At 50.4% G+C, this 20420-nt stretch overlaps 2 protein-coding genes across 2 annotated transcripts in view; one reads left to right on the plus strand and one right to left on the minus strand.

The window, feature by feature from the left end:
• Nucleotides 1-3105, minus strand: part of si:dkey-23o4.6 (retinol dehydrogenase 12) — a 7375-nt gene extending 4270 nt beyond the window's left edge. Inside the window, exons 1-3 of the mRNA XM_056592451.1 lie at nucleotides 2714-3105; nucleotides 1586-1720; nucleotides 479-670 (exon numbers count right to left, since the gene is read on the minus strand). Of these exons, the coding sequence (XP_056448426.1) occupies nucleotides 479-670; nucleotides 1586-1720; nucleotides 2714-2789 (403 nt within the window). The 5' untranslated portion in view covers nucleotides 2790-3105. The remainder of the gene's footprint in view (nucleotides 1-478; nucleotides 671-1585; nucleotides 1721-2713) is intronic.
• A 573-nt stretch (nucleotides 3106-3678) lies between these two features.
• The window catches only part of pogzb (pogo transposable element derived with ZNF domain b), a 32619-nt gene continuing 15877 nt past the window's right edge, over nucleotides 3679-20420 (plus strand). Inside the window, exons 1-11 of the mRNA XM_056592343.1 lie at nucleotides 3679-4095; nucleotides 5990-6132; nucleotides 6568-7187; nucleotides 7445-7544; nucleotides 8251-8523; nucleotides 10573-10756; nucleotides 13630-13778; nucleotides 14486-14586; nucleotides 17184-17330; nucleotides 17916-18050; nucleotides 19528-19730. Coding sequence (XP_056448318.1) covers nucleotides 5994-6132; nucleotides 6568-7187; nucleotides 7445-7544; nucleotides 8251-8523; nucleotides 10573-10756; nucleotides 13630-13778; nucleotides 14486-14586; nucleotides 17184-17330; nucleotides 17916-18050; nucleotides 19528-19730 — 2051 coding nt within the window. The 5' untranslated portion in view covers nucleotides 3679-4095; nucleotides 5990-5993. The remainder of the gene's footprint in view (nucleotides 4096-5989; nucleotides 6133-6567; nucleotides 7188-7444; nucleotides 7545-8250; nucleotides 8524-10572; nucleotides 10757-13629; nucleotides 13779-14485; nucleotides 14587-17183; nucleotides 17331-17915; nucleotides 18051-19527; nucleotides 19731-20420) is intronic.

Genomic DNA, 20420 nt, shown 5'->3' on the forward strand with positions numbered 1-20420 from the left:
GTATTGGTCTAGTTATTACTGGTATTCGTATTGTTGTTACTGGTATTAGTATAGTTATTACTGGTATTAGTATAGTTATTGCTGGTATTAGTATTGTTGTTACTGGTATTAGTATTGTTGTTACTGGTATTAGTATTGTTGTTACTGGTATTCGTATTGTTGTTACTGGTATTAGTATTGTTGTTACTGGTATTGGTCTAGTTATTACTGGTATTCGTATTGTTGTTACTGGTATTGGTATTGTTGTTACTGGTATTAGTATTGTTGTTACTGGTATTGGTCTAGATATTACTGGTATTAGTATTGTTGTTACTGGTATTGGTATTGTTGTTACTGGTATTAGTATTGTTGTTACTGGTATTGGTCTAGATATTACTGGTATTAGTATTGTTGTTACTGGTATTGGTATTGTTGTTACTGGTATTCGTATTGTTGTTACTGGTATTCGTATTGTTGTTACTGGTATTGGTCTAGTCACCAGCGTTGTTGATCAGGATATCCAGCCGCTCCTCGCTGCCCAGGAACTCTTTAGCGAACATCCTGACGGAGTAGGTGGAGGCCAGGTCCAGGTGTCTGATGACCACGTTCCCGTTGCCAGTGGCACGCCGTACCTCCTCGGCCGCGCGCTCCGCCCGGGTCAGGTCCCGGCACGCCATCACCACCCGCGCCCCTGGGGGTCAAAGGTTAAAGGACTGTGTCCATACAGTGCTGTTCTAACCAGGGGCCACTCAGAGCGCTTTATAATACTGCCCAACATTCACCCATTCATCCACACATTCACAACCACGCAGGGCGACAGCCAGCCGGTCAGGAGCAGTCAGGGTGAGGCGTCTCGCTCAGGGACACCTCGACACTCTGAGAGGAGGAGCCGGGGATCGAACTAACGACCTCCCGGTTACCAGCCGACCCGCTGTACCTCCTGAGCCGCATGCCGCACCCCAGGACAGACTCCTGGTGACCCCCGGCCCAGGCTCCGTCCCGGTCGGGGTTTATAGGAGCCCTCCAGGGGGGGCTCACTCTGCTTAACGACCACGCCAGGAACTTCAAACAAACCCTTCACTCCGGCTGCCCCTACTCCCTGGGATAAAAAACAACCCCCTCCTCATCCCCGTATCTAGACTGACTTGTTCAGAGTTCACCTGGACCCTAACCCTAACCCTAACCCCCCCCCCCCCATGCCCCTCTCACACACTTGTTGTGTGTTGTACGTCCTGGCACTTAAAAATAGTACTTTGTGTAGCATCTTATCCTAGCTATCTCTGTTGTATGCAGGGAATGGGTTAACCTAGAGTTTGTTAGTGCCTGGCACTTGGTTCTATGAACATTTTACTGTACCAACAGAGGTATATTGTTGTTTCGACCCTCAGTGTACCCCCAGAGGTCCCCCCCAGACCCTCAGTGTACCCCCAGAACCCCCCAGAGGGCCCCCCCAGACCCTCAGTGTACCCCCAGACCCCCCCAGAGGTCCCCCCCAGACCCTCAGTGTACCCCCAGAACCCCCCAGAGGCCCCCCCCAGACCCTCAGTGTACCCCCAGACCCCCCCAGAGGGCCCTCCCCCCCCCCGTACCCCACAGAGGGACTCACCGCGGCGGGCCATGTCCCGGGCCGTCTCCTTGCCGATGCCGGTGTTGGCTCCGGTGATCAGGACGGTTCGGCCGTCCAGACGGGCCGTGCAGCGACACACCCCGCCGGCCACCCATCGCCGTAGCAACCACACGCCTAGGAGTGGGGGGGTTCAGCCGTCAACACCGTGGTGACCAGCATCGACCCACAAGCACATACTGAAACAGCTGCCGGGACACTCCCCAGTGTTCACCAGTATGGGGATCTCGGTCGCACTGGGACACTCCCAGTGGGTCCAGGGTGGACTTGAGGGGGGGTTCATCACCTAGTCCATCTCTCTAAGTCTGGAGGTTGATTTGAGGATTTGAACTTGTCAATCAAAATCGAACTGAAAAGTACAGATTGTTTTCTAGAACTACACACAATACTACACACCGATTTATTTTAACCACATGTAGGCACATATTTTATTGTCCTAGTTTGTTGACCGATTGATGGATGGGATGTTTTAAATGTTGCGTTGTGTTCCGTTACAGAGCTCAACACATCACTATTGATGTAGGCCACTATTCTGACCCGGTAACGCACCGGGGTCACTCAATGAGTCCGGACCCCTCACCCCATCGGAAGAACACAAGAAGGCTTTAATTATCACCATATGACGCGAAATGTTGTAAGATTGGCCCAGGCGTGTAGTTGAATATTTTCAACATAAGGATGAGGAGATTGCATCATTGCCTTGGAGAATTGCATCTCCAATGGTTTTTGAGTGACTCATCTGACAGGGTGTACAAACTTCGGTTGAACTCCCACTAAAATGGCTCTTACGTAAGCCTACTTCCAGAAAGTCATGTGTAGGCTTATTCGGCTTCTAATTGAAAATAGCCCCAATATAGGTATACCGTATGTCTGAAATAAATCGTGTTTTATTAATCATAATTAATAATAATAAACCTACAATTGGGTAAAAGTGTTCTTCAACGCTGGGTGAAGTTTTAATGTTGTTATTTTGTAAATGTTGTCTGTGTATTCCCTATAGCCTAGTGATCCCATCGCCCCCTATGTAGCACTATAATAACAATTTAACCGCGTTCCCTTGGGATGTAGGTCATGTTGGAACCCTCACGTTCCCCAGAGGACGTGACTTACCGAGCACAGACACGGCGACCGCGGCTCCGTACCCCGGGAGCACCCACCGGTCCGAGGGGTCCGAGTCGGTCTTCATTACACCCGGGTCTTCCTGCAGAGTTGCACTGGGTTTCGGTGTATTCCGCCGCCACCGGTGCTATGAATAGGGTTCGGACGAGTTAAACCGCGGTATGCACGGCTCAGAGAGACGCAGGCAGATTACCAGAGATTACCAGACTGCATATCTTAGACAAAGCGCCCCGATCGCACCGATTAACGCTGCCGCTTGCTACAGGCTGCATGTCATTTTAGTGTTCTGTGTGAGTTGCAGGAGCATGTTGTCTCCGCACCGTGTATTTAAATACGGTGTAAGGGATCCGCGTCCCACGGTCTCCCGGGTTGCTAGACGACTGGAGTCGTCGGCGTTTTAGGAATCACTCCAATAAAGCGATAGGGGACTGCATGGTGATACCTCTGTGATTCAAACGTAACAGGTGGCCCCGGGATGGGTTCGAGAGCCGTTCTGTTTGTCAACACCCGGGGTCCATTCGCGGACTCTCGGGTGGGTCCCATCCCATCCTATACAGTATACTGCCAATAATGTGGATCTAACCCATCCAGTCTATGTAAAACGTGAATATGTTGAAGGCTATGCACCTGAGAACATATTAAAGCTGCCTGCTGTGTGCCTGCTTGGTGTTTTCAGCCAAGGTGTTGGCCTATGGTGAGCAGCCAGGTAACTATCAAGGTATAAACCACAACATGCCCAGACTACCTATAACACTCTATAACATATGCGCTATAGGCTGAGCTCTACTGACGTTTTAGGGCAGCAAATTTAAACTGACCCAAAATTTAGTTGACGCCTATTTCATACATGTTTTACTCAATAAGGGGGTGTAGACCGTTTTATTCATCAACATAGTCAATATCTAGTCATGTGCTCATGTGTTCATTCACCACAACAATTCAAACAAAATGGCTGCATGCTGTAACAGTTCTGCATTTTAAGTGTTCAGCACTGCCACGCCGTTTCATGTTTTGACTGCTGAGGATTTTATATGATTTTATTGAATGGCATTGTATAGGAAGTGTCGTCTCAAGACCTTACATTTTCACTTTATATAACAAGACAGGGACAGAAACCGCATCCAGAATGTCGTCCACATTTCCTATAATTGTCGCCCCGCCTCTCAAGCGCGCCCTGCGTCCATGGGGTCCAATAACAGAGCGTCTAGGCAACCGGACGTGACGCAACGTTTAGAGTGGACGAATGGGCGGGGTCTTGCCATACTCGAACGACCCGCCTACCGAGACGGCACAGCGTCCGATGGATCCGGTCCCCGTGTGATTGTGGGCTTTACACGCAGGAACTCACCGTGACCTGTAGAACTAGTTGGCGGGTAAGACTTGTTAATGTCGCTCACAGGGTTATATTTACGTTCACGACGCTCCGTTTTACGTTAACCGGTTCGCGTTAACGGTTCTGCGTCCGCATGCAGGCACTGCAGACCGTCATGAGCGGTTGGAAACAATAACACCTGTGTGCGCGCGTCGGGTGCGCAACAGAATCGTCCGGAAACGATTTTTTGTTTAGGGTTAGTTGTGTCGATATAATGATGTTGTTGCTGCGTTTCTGATTCAGTTAGGTCATTTGTTAAAGACTTTTCTCTTGGGCAAATATTTCCTCTTTAATGGGAGAAATCATGGCCGTTTTCTCTGTGGGAGTGGCTTCGTTGGAGCTGCAGCCAATAGGCGTTGACTTGCACTTCAAAACGTCAAGCGAAGTCACGCAATTTTGTACTCAGAATTAACAATTTGCTCAAATCTATTTTCAAAATAACTGGTTAAAGAAAGATTGGGGTTGAACATTCAGCTCTGTCATGGTCTATTTCTTGTGTTTGATGGAGTTCCCTTGTGATGACCCCTTAAGATGTAGACCTTTATGCTACTGAGCAGAAAGTACAGGATAGTAGTAGTAATACAAAATGTTAATCTATAATCGAGCTATACATATTTATTTAGTTTATTTTCTAATAATTTATTAGAAAATGTATCACAATTTTACCAATCTATGCTTCTATATTTCGGCCAACAGTTTCTACATTTGTGAATCAGCATAGTTAAGCAAAACAAATCAATAATAAATATATCTTTATATATAACTGACGATATTCAATTTATAGAAAGTTATAGATTTTATTTATAACATTGTTCAGCATTGGCTCCAGGTAATATGTCCTTGTTATTTTAAGCTACAAGTTAGACGAAATGTTACACAGTAGTGCACCTCTTTTACCAAATTTATTTTTTGGAATGAAACGTTACAAGAGTGTCCAAGAGTGAACATCCTGATCCAAAGTTAACGACGAAGGCAACGGTATGTTTACATTATGTAACAGCCTCCCTGGTAGTTTGGTATTCCAGGGTTTTCCGACCAAAGTGTAGGGTGTGGAGGCCCGGAATAGCTTCCATGCTCAGACTGAATCCACAGCAGCTCTCCTCCCGTACTGAGGTTCAAGGAGCAGTCGGGCTCTAATGTAGGAAGTGAAGCATTGGAAAAAAAAAACTGTCAAACCCACCATGAAACAAACCGTTTCTCACCTGGTTTACTGGCGCGTATCATTGGATCCAAACTAAGTCCCTAAAGCACATTCCAAGCCGGCATTTTGGTACCTCCTCACCAGACATTTTAGAATAACCATGGACTGTTGCTATGGTTATTGAAAAAGCACCAATATGGCGGCCTGCGATAGTCGACACGGGTTCCATGAGGGTTTCAGCTAGAGTCCTTGACAACGCTGCCCGCATGTATGTCAGCAGACCGGTCGAATGCATGTGGTCGCTGTGCCAACGTATTAACCGGTCGCAGTACTCGCCTTGCTACGTTGGCAGGCCGGTCGAATGCATGTGGTCGCCGTGCCGACGTAGGAACCTGTTGTACTGCTCAGCCGGCGGTTGGGTGTATGCGTGCGGTGTGTAGCAACACAGCCTTAGCGTAGCAGCAGCACACGCCTTCAGGAGGCAGAGCGGGTTCACTGGTAACCGGAAGGGGTGCTAGTTCGATCCCCGGCTGTGAGTGTGGCAGCTCACCCCGACTGCTCCCGACGAGCTGGCTGTCGCCCTGCGGGGCTGACGCCGCCGTGGGTGTGTGAATGTGTGTGCGTGAATGTGTGAACGTGAGGCAGTATTGTAAAGCCCTTCGAGTGGCCCCTGGTTAGAGTAGCGCAGTATAAATGCAGTCTGTTTACCATTTAGCTCCCCGCCCACCTGACGGGGATGTTCTTGTTCCCTCAGCAACATGAGTTCCGAGTTGTATATGGAGTGTGAGGAGGAGGAGCTGGAGCCATGGCAACGCGAGGTCATGGAGGAGGACGAGGAGGAGGAGATGGATGTAGTTTGTCAAGTCAAACAGGAGGAGGAGTTTGTGAACGGCCCAGGTGAGCGCGGCAACCGTTGCTTTGGAAACCAGCGGTACACACACGGACGTGTAATTTAACGTATTAATGACATTAATACATGGGGTTACGAACGTAAATGGATGTATAATGATGTCTGGTATTCCCACCCAGGGAATAGGTTGTAGTGCCAATCATAATATGCATTAACTAAGTGCATTGTGTAGCACATTTCATGTGTGTGTGTGTGTGTGTGTGTGTGTGTGTGTGTGTGTGTGTGTGTGTGTGTGTGTGTGTGTGTGTGTGTGTGTGTGTGTGTGTGTGTGTGTGTGTGTGTGTGTGTGTTCCACCTCCCACCTTTTTACAACAAGCCGTTCAGCGTGTTGGTGTTAGGGGACACCTCTTGGTAGTGTGTTGTGTATATGTACCTACTGTAATCAGGTGTATTGATCTCTGCGTGTGTGACATCCTCCTCAGGTTTTGCCGTATCCTCAGCCCCTCCCCCTGCTCCTTCCCTGCTCAGGGCATCTCCTCTGATTGGCTCCAGCTTTGCCCATGGAATGTCCCTCATTGGCCCAAATCGTTCCCAGGGCTTGTCTTTGATTGGCCGTGGTGTTACCCAGGGAACCTCTCTGACTGGCTCAAACATAACCCCGGTAATGTCTGTGATTGGCCCAAACCTTCCAACGATGAGGCCTGTCGTTGGCTCACAAAACTCCCAGGCAAGGTCTTTGATTGGCTCCAATCTCACCCCGGGATCCTTCACGATTGGTTCAAATGTTACGGCGAGAACAGCAGTCACTAGCCCGCAATTCTCCCTGGCAACGTCTGTGATTGGCTCAAACCGTGCCCCAGCCGCCTCCGTGATTGGCTCAAACCGTGCCCCAGTCGTCTCCGTGATTGGCTCAAACCGTGGCCCAGCCGCCTCTGTGATTGGCTCCAGCGTCCCGGCGGGGTCGTCTGCCATTGGCTCCGGTCTCCGCCAGGGCCAGCCCCTCATCCTGACCCAGGGCCCTGGCGGGACGTTCTTCCTCTCCACCAGCCAGCGGCATATCACCGGCTCCTCCCCCAACCAGCCCTTCCTCTTCACCACACAGGTACCACGGTGCAACCAGGAAGTGATGTCATATCCTGCCTGAGACTAAGTACAACAATATCAGCTCTAATACGAATTAAATACTAATATATCAGCCATATTACTAATACAATTCTACATTGTCCAACTGTAATATATCAGTTATATTAATAATATTCTATTCATAACTCACCTATATTTCCTATCTGTATCGGTCTAAACAGAGTTTGTTTCAGCGTGTCTCTGTGGTTTCATCGCGTGTCTCTGTTGTCTCCACAGAGCCTGATGCCCGTGCAGACCTCGGGGGGGGCCGGCATGCCCAAGCTGCTGCTCAACCTGCAGACGGGCCAGACCCTACAACCCCTCACCCTGATACAACGTAGGTACTCTCATCAGCACCACAGCTAGCATGACGACGCAGTGATGGGATATGAGGATGGTGGTGGTGTCACGACGTGGTGATGATGTGTGGGGATGATGGTGATGATGATGAAGGGGGGGGGGGGGGGGGGTGGTGATGATGGAGGGGTGATGAGGATGATGATGATGATGATGAGGATGATGATGGTATGGGGATGACGGTGTGATGATGATGACTGTGAAATGAGGATGGTGATGATGATGATGATGATGATGATGAAAGTGCCATGGTGATGATGGTGTGGGGATGATGATGATGAAGGTGTCATGATGACAGTGATATGATGATAAGATGATGATGGAGGTGTTACATGATGAAGGTGTGATGATGATGATGTTGGTGGGATGATGAGGAAGGTATCATGATGACCTTGTGATGTGATAATGGAGCTGTTATATGATGATGGTGGAGGTGTTATATGATGATGGTGGAGGGGTTATATGATGATGGTGGAGGTGTGATGATGATGATGGTGTGGGGATGATCGAGGTGTGATGTTGATGGAGTGATGATGAAGATGTGACCTCATGGTGAAGCTGATACTAATGGTTTGTTGGAATGGGACCACGATGCTGATGATGACGATGCTGGTGACGTGATGAAGTTTGATGTGACGACGGTGGGGTGACCACGGTGACGCTGTTTCCCTCCGCTGTCCCCACAGATCAACCCTTGGTCCGGGCCAAGATAGCCCCGAAGGAGCAAGCCTTCAGCGTCACCTCTCCTCCCAGCTCCCTGGCCCCCACCCTGACCTCCACCGCCGCCCCCGCCGCCCCCGTCTGGCTCACCCCGCCCTCCCCCCAGGCCAGTACCGTCCCGCCCAGCCGCTACACCGCGAAGGTCATCCCCGCCTCCGTGTCCATCACCACGGCTACACCCGCCCCCAACAACCCCACCCGGGCCGTCCCCAAGATTGTGATCTCCAAGACGTTCAAAGGTGAGCTGGCCGCTGTTAGGATGACGTTGAGCTGTACGAGTGTCAGGCCGGGGATTCGGTGGACAGGGCTGTGACCGTGTTCACACCGAAAGCGACGGCACCAATGCATACAAAGTAGAGCTGACAAATTATTCAAATGTTTAATCGCGATTAATCGCATAGTATTCGTGAGTTAACTCACGATTAATCTATATTTTCTAATTATGTTTTACATCCATTCCAATTTAAGTTAAATGGGATTATCGATTGGAGTGACACATTATCATTCATTCCAAATGTGTTGATGGTGTGTTCGAGATGCCTCGTACACAACCCACACGAGTTGATCTTGTGACGTCATTTCCTGGCTTGTAGCACTTGCAGCGTCTCCCGTTGGTCTTTGTGGGTACGCTATACGACGAGTCGGGGATGAACAGTCATTGGCTAGTCATTAGCATACGAGCCTCTTTAGCATACGAGCTCCAAAACAAACAACACAACTTTACATTGTATTGCACGCACAGCAAGGCCGTGCAATGCATACATTGGTGACCGGATTAAAGCAGCGATGTAATCAAGTGTGTGAGGGCATTTAAAATCGACATTAAAAAATGACCAACCTGGTACAAATACAAAGAAAATACATCTCATTACGTTTTGAGTTGTACGGTTATCCTCGCTGAACTCGCTGGACTCTCAGAACCCCGAGATACAACGACCAAAAGGGGACGTCCCGATATGTGGAGCGAAGAAAGGGAGGAGCAGCCGATTGCGCTGGTGGAAGAGAGACAGCCGTTGTACAACACCACGCTACAGTGCTACTCCAGCCTACGAAGGGAAGGATCAACTGTGGCGTGAGACCGCAAGAAAGCTCTGTGTCCCAGGTAGTGCCTCCTACTTTTGCACAACTTCCAATCCATGATTTAGCACGACAATGCATGAAAAACAAGACGGCGATCGCCGGCGTGAAATGGTCGGAAAATAGTCATAGTGGAAATATATGAACTTTCGGGCAAATTTCGCTTGATGCTGAATCACTCGTGCTACGTGAAGGGTCCGGATGGGGCCGGGAATGAGGACGTGGCGCTCATGCAAACCGTCGGACAAACCCTGGAAGGGATGGAAACTCGAGCGCAACGGCAAGAGGAGCACAACGACATCATCTTGATGTGCTGCAAGCGCATTGAACACCTGATGCGCATGCTTCCGCAGAATCAGCTCACACGCTTTGAGTACGAGATGGACATCCTGCTTTACAGGCTTTCCCAGAACCAGATCCAGGAAACGGACTGAAAGGACGTAACTCCTCTGGCAACGGACTGAAAGAACATAAGTCCTCTAATGTTTGTATTTGTGCCTTTTCCCTTTATATGCATTTGTACACCTTTAATACACTACGCTGCTCTGTATACATGGTTCACCACTTTAGATGAATAAAGACTTTCTGATAAGCAGTTGTTTTCCCGTCTACTTTGTTTTATATTTGAAGGCTACACTTTACGGTCTAGGAATGGCCTTCGATTTTTAGAAAAGCAATCCTTCCCATTGTCTTCCTGTACAGGTTGTAATTTGTATGCTACATTTGAACATCGGCTAAATCTGCCTGCCGTCGCTGTGTTACTGCAGTGTCTTTGTCTTATATCAAGGGCTGTACAGCTCATTTGGCCTCTGAAGGGAGGCCAATTGGTGTTGTCTGTGGAATGTGCTACTTTTAAATTTCTATGAAGTGAACACCAATGGTCAAGAATGGTCGGCAGGTCATTTATTCACATTTCGTCTTTCGTACAATGAAGTTGTTGGAAATTCTTTATTAGGAACAATCCCTTGAGATGAATCATCTCGTTTTCAAGGGGGTCAATATGGACATTTTATCGTACAATTCAGCAAGACAGGACAAACAAAACAAAACAAAACACATGGACATAGCACATATATCATTGTGTCATAAATCTGCGTCGTATCCGAACTCGCGGTACATGGGACCGTGTTTCATTGCGTTTGTGGAAAACAGAAAAATAAATGTTTTCCCTCTTCTCTCTCTCTCTTTCTCCGTCTCTTTCCTACATTCAGCAGCGATCCCCACGGAGACAGCGACCTCCGACCCGGCCCACCCGCTCCGGGTTGTGATGACGGTGTACGAGTTCTACTACGGTGTCTTCTGCGGGGACGGGGCGCTGCAAACCCGTGGGCCCGTCAAACTGACCGCCCCCTTCCACTGCAAGAAATGCCTCTACACCACCAAGAGAAACATGGAGTGAGTAGCTACACCACACAGAGAAACATGGAGTGAGTAGCTACACCACCAAGAGAAACATGGAGTGAGTAGCTACACCACCAAGAGAAACATGGAGTGAGTAGCTACACCACACAGAGAAACATGGAGTGAGTAGCTACACCACACAGAGAAACATGGAGTGAGTAGCTACACCACACAGAGAAACATGGAGTGAGTAGCTACACCACACAGAGAAACATGGAGTGAGTAGCTACACCACAGAGAGAAACATGGAGTGAGTAGCTACACCACACAGAACCATGGAGTGAGTAGCTACACCACACAGGGAAACATGGAGTGAGTAGCTACACCACACAGGGAAACATGGAGTGAGTAGCTACACCACACAGAGAAACATGGAGTGAGTAGCTACACCACACAGATAAACATAGAGTGAGTAGCTACAACACCAAGAGAAACATGGAGTGAGTAGCTACACAACACAGAGAAACATGGAGTGAGTAGCTACACCACACAGAGAAACATGGAGTGAGTAGCTACACCACACAGAAACATGGAGTGAGTAGCTACACCACACAGAGAAACATGGAGTGAGTAGCTACACCACACAGAGAAACATGGAGTGAGTAACTACTCCACACAGAGAAACATGGAGTGAGTAGCTACACCACACAGAGAAACATGGAGTGAATAGCTACACCACCAAGAGAAACATGGAGTGAGTAGCTACACCACACAGAAACATGGAGTGAGTAGCTACACCACCAAGAGAAACATGGAGTGAGTAGCTACACCACACAGAGAAACATGGAGTGAGTAGCTACACCACCAAGAGAAACATGGAGTGAGTAGCTACACCACACAGAGAAACATGGAGTGAGTAGCTACACCACACAGAGAAACATGGAGTGAGTAGCTACACCACAGAGAGAAACATGGAGTGAGTAGCTACACCACACAGAGAACCATGGAGTGAGTAGCTACACCACACAGGGAAACATGGAGTGAGTAGCTACACCACACAGGGAAACATGGAGTGAGTAGCTACACCAGAGAGAAACATGGAGTGAGTAGCTACACCACACAGAGAACCATGGAGTGAGTGGCTACACCACACAGGGAAACATGGAGTGAGTAGCTACACCACACAGAGAAACATGGAGTGAGTAGCTACACCACCAAGAGAAACATGGAGTGAGTAGCTACACCACACAGAGAAACATGGAGTGAGTAGCTACACCACACAGAGAAACATGGAGTGAGTAGCTACACCACACAGGGAAACATGGAGTGAGTAGCTACACCACACAGGGAAACATGGAGTGAGTAGCTACACCACACAGAGAAACATGGAGTGAGTAGCTACACCACACAGAGAAACATGGAGTGAGTAGCTACACCACACAGAGAAACATGGAGTGAGTAGCTACACAACACAGAGAAACATGGAGTGAGTAGCTACACCACACAGAGAAACATGGAGTGAGTAGCTACACCACACAGAAACATGGAGTGAGTAGCTACACCACACAGAGAAACATGGAGTGAGTAGCTACTCCACACAGAGAAACATGGAGTGAGTAGCTACACCACACAGAGAAACATGGAGTGAGTAGCTACACCACCAAGAGAAACATGGAGTGAGTAGCTAAACCACCAAGAGAAACATGGAGTGAGCAGCTACACCACCAAGAGAAACATGGAGTGAGTAGCTACACAACCAAGATAACCATGGAGTGAGTAGCTACACCACCAAGAGATACATGGAGTGAGTAGCTAGACCACCAAAAGATACACTGAGTGAGTAGCTAGACCACCAAGAGATACACTGAGTGAGTAGCTAGACCACCAAGAGATACACTGAGTGAGTAGCTACACCATAGAGAGAAACATGGAGTGAGTAGCTACACCATAGAGAGAAACATGGACTGAGTAGCTACACCACACAGAGAAACATGGAGTGAGTAGCTACACCACACAGAGAAACATGGAGTGAGTAGCTACACCACACAGAGAAACATGGAGTGAGTAGCTACACCACACAGAGAAACATGGACTGAGTAGCTACACCACCAAGAGAAACATGGAGTGAGTAGCTACACAACACAGAGAAACATGGAGTGAGTAGCTACACCACTCAGAGAAACATGGAGTGAGTAGCTACACCAAACAGAGAAACATGGAGTGAGTAGCTACACCAAACAGAGAAACATGGAGTGAGTAACTACTCCACACAGAGAAACATGGAGTGAGTAGCTACACCACACAGAGAAACATGGAGTGAATAGCTACACCACCAAGAGAAACATGGAGTGAGTAGCTAAACCACCAAGAGAAACATGGAGTGAGTAGCTACACCACCAAGATAACCATGGAGTGAGTAGCTACACCACCAAGAGATACATGGAGTGAGTAGCTAGACCACCAAGAGATACACTGAGTGAGTAACTACACCACCAAGAGAAACATGGAGTGAGTAGCTACACCACAGAGAGAAACATGGAGTGAGTAGCTACACCACACAGAGAAACATGGAGTGAGTGTGCGGGAGGCGTTTGTCGCGCCTGCTGCAGTCTCAATGGAGAGGCAGCCAGCGGATCATGAGGAAAGATCAGATGAACGTGATCACTTATGTTTCGGCCTAGAATCGCTGATACAACTTTTAAGGTACTTCCTCATTTAACACGACCATCAGAGAACAGCAGACGCAACAATAAAGGGAAGTTGTGTAACCAAAGGCTGACCGGGCGAACCTAACCGGGTCAGGGGGAAAGGGACTGTAGTTAAAGATCAGTTTCGGTGCCTTGCAGCAACCCAGGTCAGATTCCCACCCGTCCTATGAGCCATTCCCTCTCTCCTCATCCTGGTTTTCCGGTCTCTCTCCCGGTCAGGATGATGAAGCACTACTGGCAGCACACGGACATGGCCCGCTCCATGCTTCACGAGGACATGCGGTGCGACGACTGCTTCAGACTCTTCTCCAGCGCCGCCCTCCTGGAGATCCACCAGCTGCACGCCCACCTCTCCAAACCCAAGTCCAGTAGGACCCGCCCCCTGCACCACAACTACAGACCAACTACACCACCACAACTACAGACCAACTACACCACCACAACTACAGACCAACTACACCACCACAACTACAGACCAACTACACCACCACAACTACAGACTAACTACACCACCACAACTACAGACCAACTACACCACAACTACAGACCAACTACACCACCACAACTACAGACCAACTACACCACCACAACTACAGACCAACTACACCACCACAACTACAGACTAACTACACCACCACAACTACAGACCAACTACACCACCACAACTACAGACCAACTACACCACCACAACTACAGACTAACTACACCACCACAACTACAGACTAACTACACCACCACAACTACAGACTAACTACACCACCACAACTACAGACTAACTACACCACCACAACTACAGACTAACTACAACATGGCAACTACAGACTAACTTCAACATGGCAACTACAGACTAACTACAACATGGCAACTACAGACTAACTACAACATGGCAACTACCGACTTACTATGCCACCACAGACTAACTACACCAAACTACACCACCACAAAAGACTGCACAACACTTTATTAACTTCACAATAAACTACGCAACACCTTATTAATGACGCAACAAACTACACAACACTTTATTAACTAAACTACAAACAACATGACTTACTTATCTTGTGTATCCCCCCAGCCGTGTGTCGTATCTGTGAGTGGGTCTTTGACAACGAGATGGAGTTTCTGAACCACATGAAGACCAACCATAAGCCGGGAGAGATGCCCTACGTCTGCCAGGTGAAGCCCCACCTCCACCTTACGGTTCACACCTCCACCTGACACCTCCACCTCACACCTCCACCTCCACCTCACTAGTCCACCTCACAACTCCACCTCACACCTCCACCTCACACCTCCACCTCCACCTCCACCTCACACCTCCACCTCACACCTCCACCTCACACCTCCACCTCCACCTCACACCTCCACCTCACACCTCCACCTCACACCTCCACCTCCACCTCCACCTCACACCTCCACCTCACACCTCCACCTCACACCTCCACCTCCACCTGACACCTCCACCTCACACCTCCACCTCACACCTCCACCTCACACCTCCACCTCACACCTCCACCTCCACCTCACACCTCCACCTCACACCTCCACCTCACACCTCCACCTCACACCTCCACCTCCACCTCCACCTCCACCTCACACCTCCACCTCACACCTCCACCTCCACCTCCACCTCACACCTCCACCTCACACCTCCACCTCCACCTCACACCTCCACCTCCACCTCACACCTCACACCTCCACCTCACACCTCCACCTGACACCTCCACCTCACACCTCCACCTCCACCTCCACCTCACACCTCCACCTCCACCTGACACCTCCACCTGACACCTCCACCTCACACCTCCACCTCACACCTCCACCTCCACCTCACACCTCCACCTCCACCTCACACCTCCACCTCACACCTCCACCTCACACCTCCACCTCACACCTCCACCTCACACCTCCACCTCACACCTCCACCTCACACCTCCACCTCACACCTCCACCTCACACCTCCACCTCACACCTCCACCTCACACCTCCACCTCCACCTCCACCTCACACCTCCACCTCCACCTGACACCTCCACCTGACACCTCCACCTCACACCTCCACCTCACACCTCCACCTCCACCTCACACCTCCACCTCCACCTCACACCTCCACCTCACACCTCCACCTCCACCTCCACCTCACACCTCCACCTCACACCTCCACCTCACACCTCCACCTCCACCTCACACCTCCACCTCACACCTCCACCTCACACCTCCACCTCCACCTCACACCTCCACCTCACACCTCCACCTCCACCTGACACCTCCACCTCCACCTCCACCTCCACCTCACACCTCCACCTCACACCTCCACCTCCACCTCCACCTCACACCTCCACCTCCACCTCCACCTCCACCTCACACCTCCACCTCACACCTCCACCTCCACCTCACACCTCCACCTCACACCTCCACCTCCACCTCCACCTCCACCTCCACCTCACACCTCCACCTCACTAGTCCACCTCACAACTCCACCTCACACCTCACACCTCCACCTCACACCTCCACCTCACACCTCCACCTCCACCTGACACCTCCACCTCCACCTCCACCTCACACCTCCACCTCACACCTCCACCTCCACCTCCACCTCACACCTCACACCTCCACCTCACACCTCCACCTCACACCTCCACCTCCACCTCCACCTCCACCTCACACCTCCACCTCACACCTCACACCTCCACCTCCACCTCACACCTCCACCTCCACCTCCACCTCACACCTCCACCTCCACCTCCACCTCCACCTCACACCTCCACCTCACACCTCCACCTCCACCTCACACCTCCACCTCCACCTCACACCTCACACCTCCACCTCACACCTCCACCTCACACCTCCACCTCACACCTCCACCTCCACCTCACACCTCCACCTCCACCTCACACCTCCACCTCCACCTCCACCTCACACCTCCACCTCACACCTCCACCTCACACCTCACACCTCCACCTCCACCTCACACCTCCACCTCCACCTCACACCTCACACCTCCACCTCCACCTCACACCTCCACCTCACTAGTCCACCTCACACCTCCACCTCACACCTCCACCTCACTAGTCCACCTCCACCTCATGCCCTACAGCCATAGAAACCTACAGGAGCTAGAAACAGCCAGCTTGCCTGGAACCTCCACAGTGCCAAAGTAAAGCTAGTGTTGTAGTATGTGATAGCTGTGTCTTCTGGAAGGATCAGACTCACTAAACCCTATGATGATAATTCTTACATTAGGCCTAAAAACAAATGTGTTTGGTTCCGGTTTCCGACCGACTTGGTCGATTTATGTGCGACCCAAATTATTTTATGAGCTTTAAAAAAAAAATTTTTTTTTTTTGATGCAAACTATAATTACGTTTTGGTACAGCACCTCTTCATTCTGTACAAGGATGAGCGAATTTTCTCATTTTTAAATGAAAACAACCTACCTATCATTCACTGCCGCTGGAAAAAATAAAATAAATTGCCTACCTACCCCCTCAACTGACAACCAACAGGAACCAAATTTTAGGCCTTATAATGATATTCAACAGGACAATAAGGCTCTTGTGGCCACATCCATCTAACAGCAGGGGGCGACAAAGGGCCATACACATGAGAAAACATTGAACACCTTGATGACTATCACTGACGGATTGATAACTTTACATTATTAGCTTCTTCTCTTTTTTGACTAAACTCTCTCCTTGACCCCGCCCCCTCCTCTTCTTCTCTGGGCCCTCATTGGCTCACCCCCCCCCCCCCCCCACTCTTATTGGTCCCCAGGTGTGTTCGTATCGCTCGTCCTTCTACTCTGACGTCCTGCACCACTTCAGGTGCTACCACTCAGGCCGCCGCCAGCTGCTCTGCATCTTGTGCCTCAAGGTCACCAACAACATCAAGGGCTTCCAGAACCACATGGACAAACACAAGGTATTCAGCCCGGGGGAGTCCCGCCTCTGTTAGGACCTCCCGTGGGTGCAGAGGGGCGGCGTGTGGCTCAGGAGGTGGAGCGGGTCGGCTGGTAACCGGGAGGTCGCTGGTTCGATCCCCGGCTCCTCCTAGCTAGAGTGTCGAGGTGTCCCTGAGTGAGACGCCTCACCCTGACTGCTCCCGACGAGCTGGCTGTCGCCCTGCGTGGTCGACACCGCCGTCGGTGTGTGAATGTGTGCATGGATGGGTGAGTGTTGGGCAATGTTGTAAAGCACTTTGAGTGGCCACTGGTTAGAAGAGTAGAGTGCTGTATGAATGCAGTCCGTTTACCAATTAGAAAGGGTCATCCTCTCTGTCCCTCTTACGGCCTTTTCATCTGAAAGCTTTAAAATGTGGGACACCATGGTTACATTTGTGTGTGTGTGTGTGTGTGTGTGTGTGTGTGTGTGTGTGTGTGTGTGTGTGTGTGTGTGTGTGTGTGTGTGTGTGTGTGTGTGTGTGTGTGTGTGTGTGTGTGTGTGTGTGTGTGTGTGTGTGTGTGTGCGTGCGTGCGTGTGCGCGCGTGCGTGTCCCTCCCCCCCCCAGCTGAAGGAGTCCCACCCGTGCGCCAAGTGCCGCCTGCAGTTCGTCCTCCCCACGTCCCTGCAGGAGCACAAGCAGCAGCACCACCGCAGCTTCCGCCGCCCCCACCAGCTGAACGGGCTCCCCCCTGGCGCCATGGTAACCGCCTCCCTCCCCCTCCCCAGCCCCCCGCCTGCCCGCCACAGAGGGTCACCTGGCGGCCATCTTTGGTCCCAGCGCTGGTGTTCAGACCGCGAGAGTTAAGGACTATGACGGCTGTTTAAAGAGAGTACGGCGAGGACTGACCAACAGGGGGAGCCGTCCGTCCGTCCGTCCGTCCGTCCCTCCGTCTGTCTGGGAACGCAGTCGGCTTGAAGGCCCTCACACTTACCAGATTATCGGCCGTCTGACATTCCGGCGAGATCGTTGACCTTAAGTCTGTATGGTGACAGCGGCATGACCCCATGAGGGGTCGGCCTAGCTCAGGAGGTAGAGCAGTTGTCTTGTAACCGAAATGTTGCTAGTTCAATCCCCAGCTCCTACTAGCTAGGTGTTGATGTGTCCCTGAGCAAGACACTTAACCCTAACTGCTCCTGACGAGCTGGCTGTCGCCTTTGACTCTTGACTCGTTGACTCTGCCGTCGGTGTGTCAACGTGTTATTAACCGATGTAAGTCGCTTTGGATAAAAGCGTCTGCTAAATGCCATTGTTGTAATTGTATGACCAAATCGGTCCGACTGCCTTTTCTCGACCCTGACTGTCCGACCGCCGATAATCTGGTTGGGGTGTCAAGGCCGTTAGAGCGAGGGGGCCAACAGACTGACGGCCGGTCCTTGAGACTCAGACATTGTCTTTATTAGGACCTTGATCAGGCTCTGATGCAGAGCATTCATAATGTCTCGACGTCTAGCCTTACGTTATGAGTGCTCTGCATAAAAGCCTGATAAAGGAGCCTTATTAAGGTCCTTAATGCTTTAGTATTGGCTGATCGTTACATGTGTTGTACGCTTGAAATTCAACTATTTAGTCAGGGAGCTTTTGGTTGGATTTAAGGAGCGTTGGGGCAGCACGGTGGCCCACCGGGTGGAGAGCGTACCATTAAAGGTTGTATCAGCGATTCTGATTGAAACATACAGTATCACATTCATCTGCTTTTCCCTCACGATCCGCTAGCTGCACGCCCCATAAGCAGGCCGTCAAAAAACCGCGTCTCTCTAGGCAGCCTAGGCTCCGAGATCGCACACAAAAGCAAATGGTACCACCGACACCTCAAAATCAAAATAAACAGTGTTGCAACCAATCACAGACAAGGGGTGGGTGTTGTGGTGTTTTGCGCTCGTGCCTGGGCCACGCGACCCTTCGAGTGTCGTATGCGTCGCGCGTTCATGGTCATGCACGTCCAATCCATAATAATTTTCAAAACGCGGGAGGGAGGGGCTAGCTGGCTCTGTTTGTTTGGAATCTCGCAACGAAAGTCGGGGCAACCAGAATCGCTGATACAACCCTTAAGGCCGTGTTCACATCTAGCGTTCTTTGTAATAGGGAAAAGTTGAGCCAACCGTTTTTTCAACAAATAAAAAAGCTGGCAAAATAGCTGCCCTATTGCACAACTTTGACCGTTGTCTCCGTTTCCTAGGTGACCATCAAGACCGTGGGGATGAAGCCTAACAGTCTGCCCCTCCCCTCGCGGGGCAAGCTCTCCTCCAGCCACTTCAGAGAGCCCCTCGTCGTCCCGCCCCCACAGCCTCAGCCAATTGAGAGCAGCCCCCCGGACCCCCCCACACCGCCAGGCCCCGCCCCCACCGGGGCCAAGCTCCAGGACAACAGTGACACCGAGAGGTAAGCCTTTCTGTACGCACACGTAGACAGACACACAGACAGTCAGACAGACAGTCAGTCGGACATTCAGTCAGTCAGTCGGACAGACAGTCAGTCAGACATTCAGTCATGAAGCATCGCTCGACGCCAATGTTGTTTTTGTAAAAACGTAAACAACCGCACCCGTCGTAACTGCCGCCGTTAATGTAGTCAGTTGCTGGGATGTTCTACAAACTTGTTCATGTGCGCCGTGACGGCGTTAAGAGGTGCTTACAAACAAGCATTGAGAAGCGGCAGGATCTACCAACAAGCATGGGCTGTCCACGACCCTACTCTGGACGCTATGGGTAGATCAAATCCCTACACAGACTTTTCCACATTCTCTGGACCACTGACTGAACATCACTGGAATGATTTCCAAATGGCAGAAAGGGCGTTTAGAGAGACGTTGGATACAAAGAAATTGCAGCAAAAACAGCACTTCCTTTCGTCTGCAGACCCGGGCAAGTGGATGAGATTAATATCACTTCTCAACGGCGTGTTCTACAAGAATGGCATATTCAGTGGATTATCATATGGAGAGCCTTTTTTGAAATACACAGCACGCATCCTGAAGAAACTTCCACTGGGCCAACCTTTCCCTGGGGAATTAACATCAGCTTTACTCGCTTCCTGGATTGAGATACAACTCCGCTTTGTAAGGGATATAAT

Source organism: Gadus chalcogrammus, chromosome 6 (genome assembly GCF_026213295.1).
Source record: "Gadus chalcogrammus isolate NIFS_2021 chromosome 6, NIFS_Gcha_1.0, whole genome shotgun sequence".
Taxonomy (NCBI): domain Eukaryota; kingdom Metazoa; phylum Chordata; class Actinopteri; order Gadiformes; family Gadidae; genus Gadus; species Gadus chalcogrammus.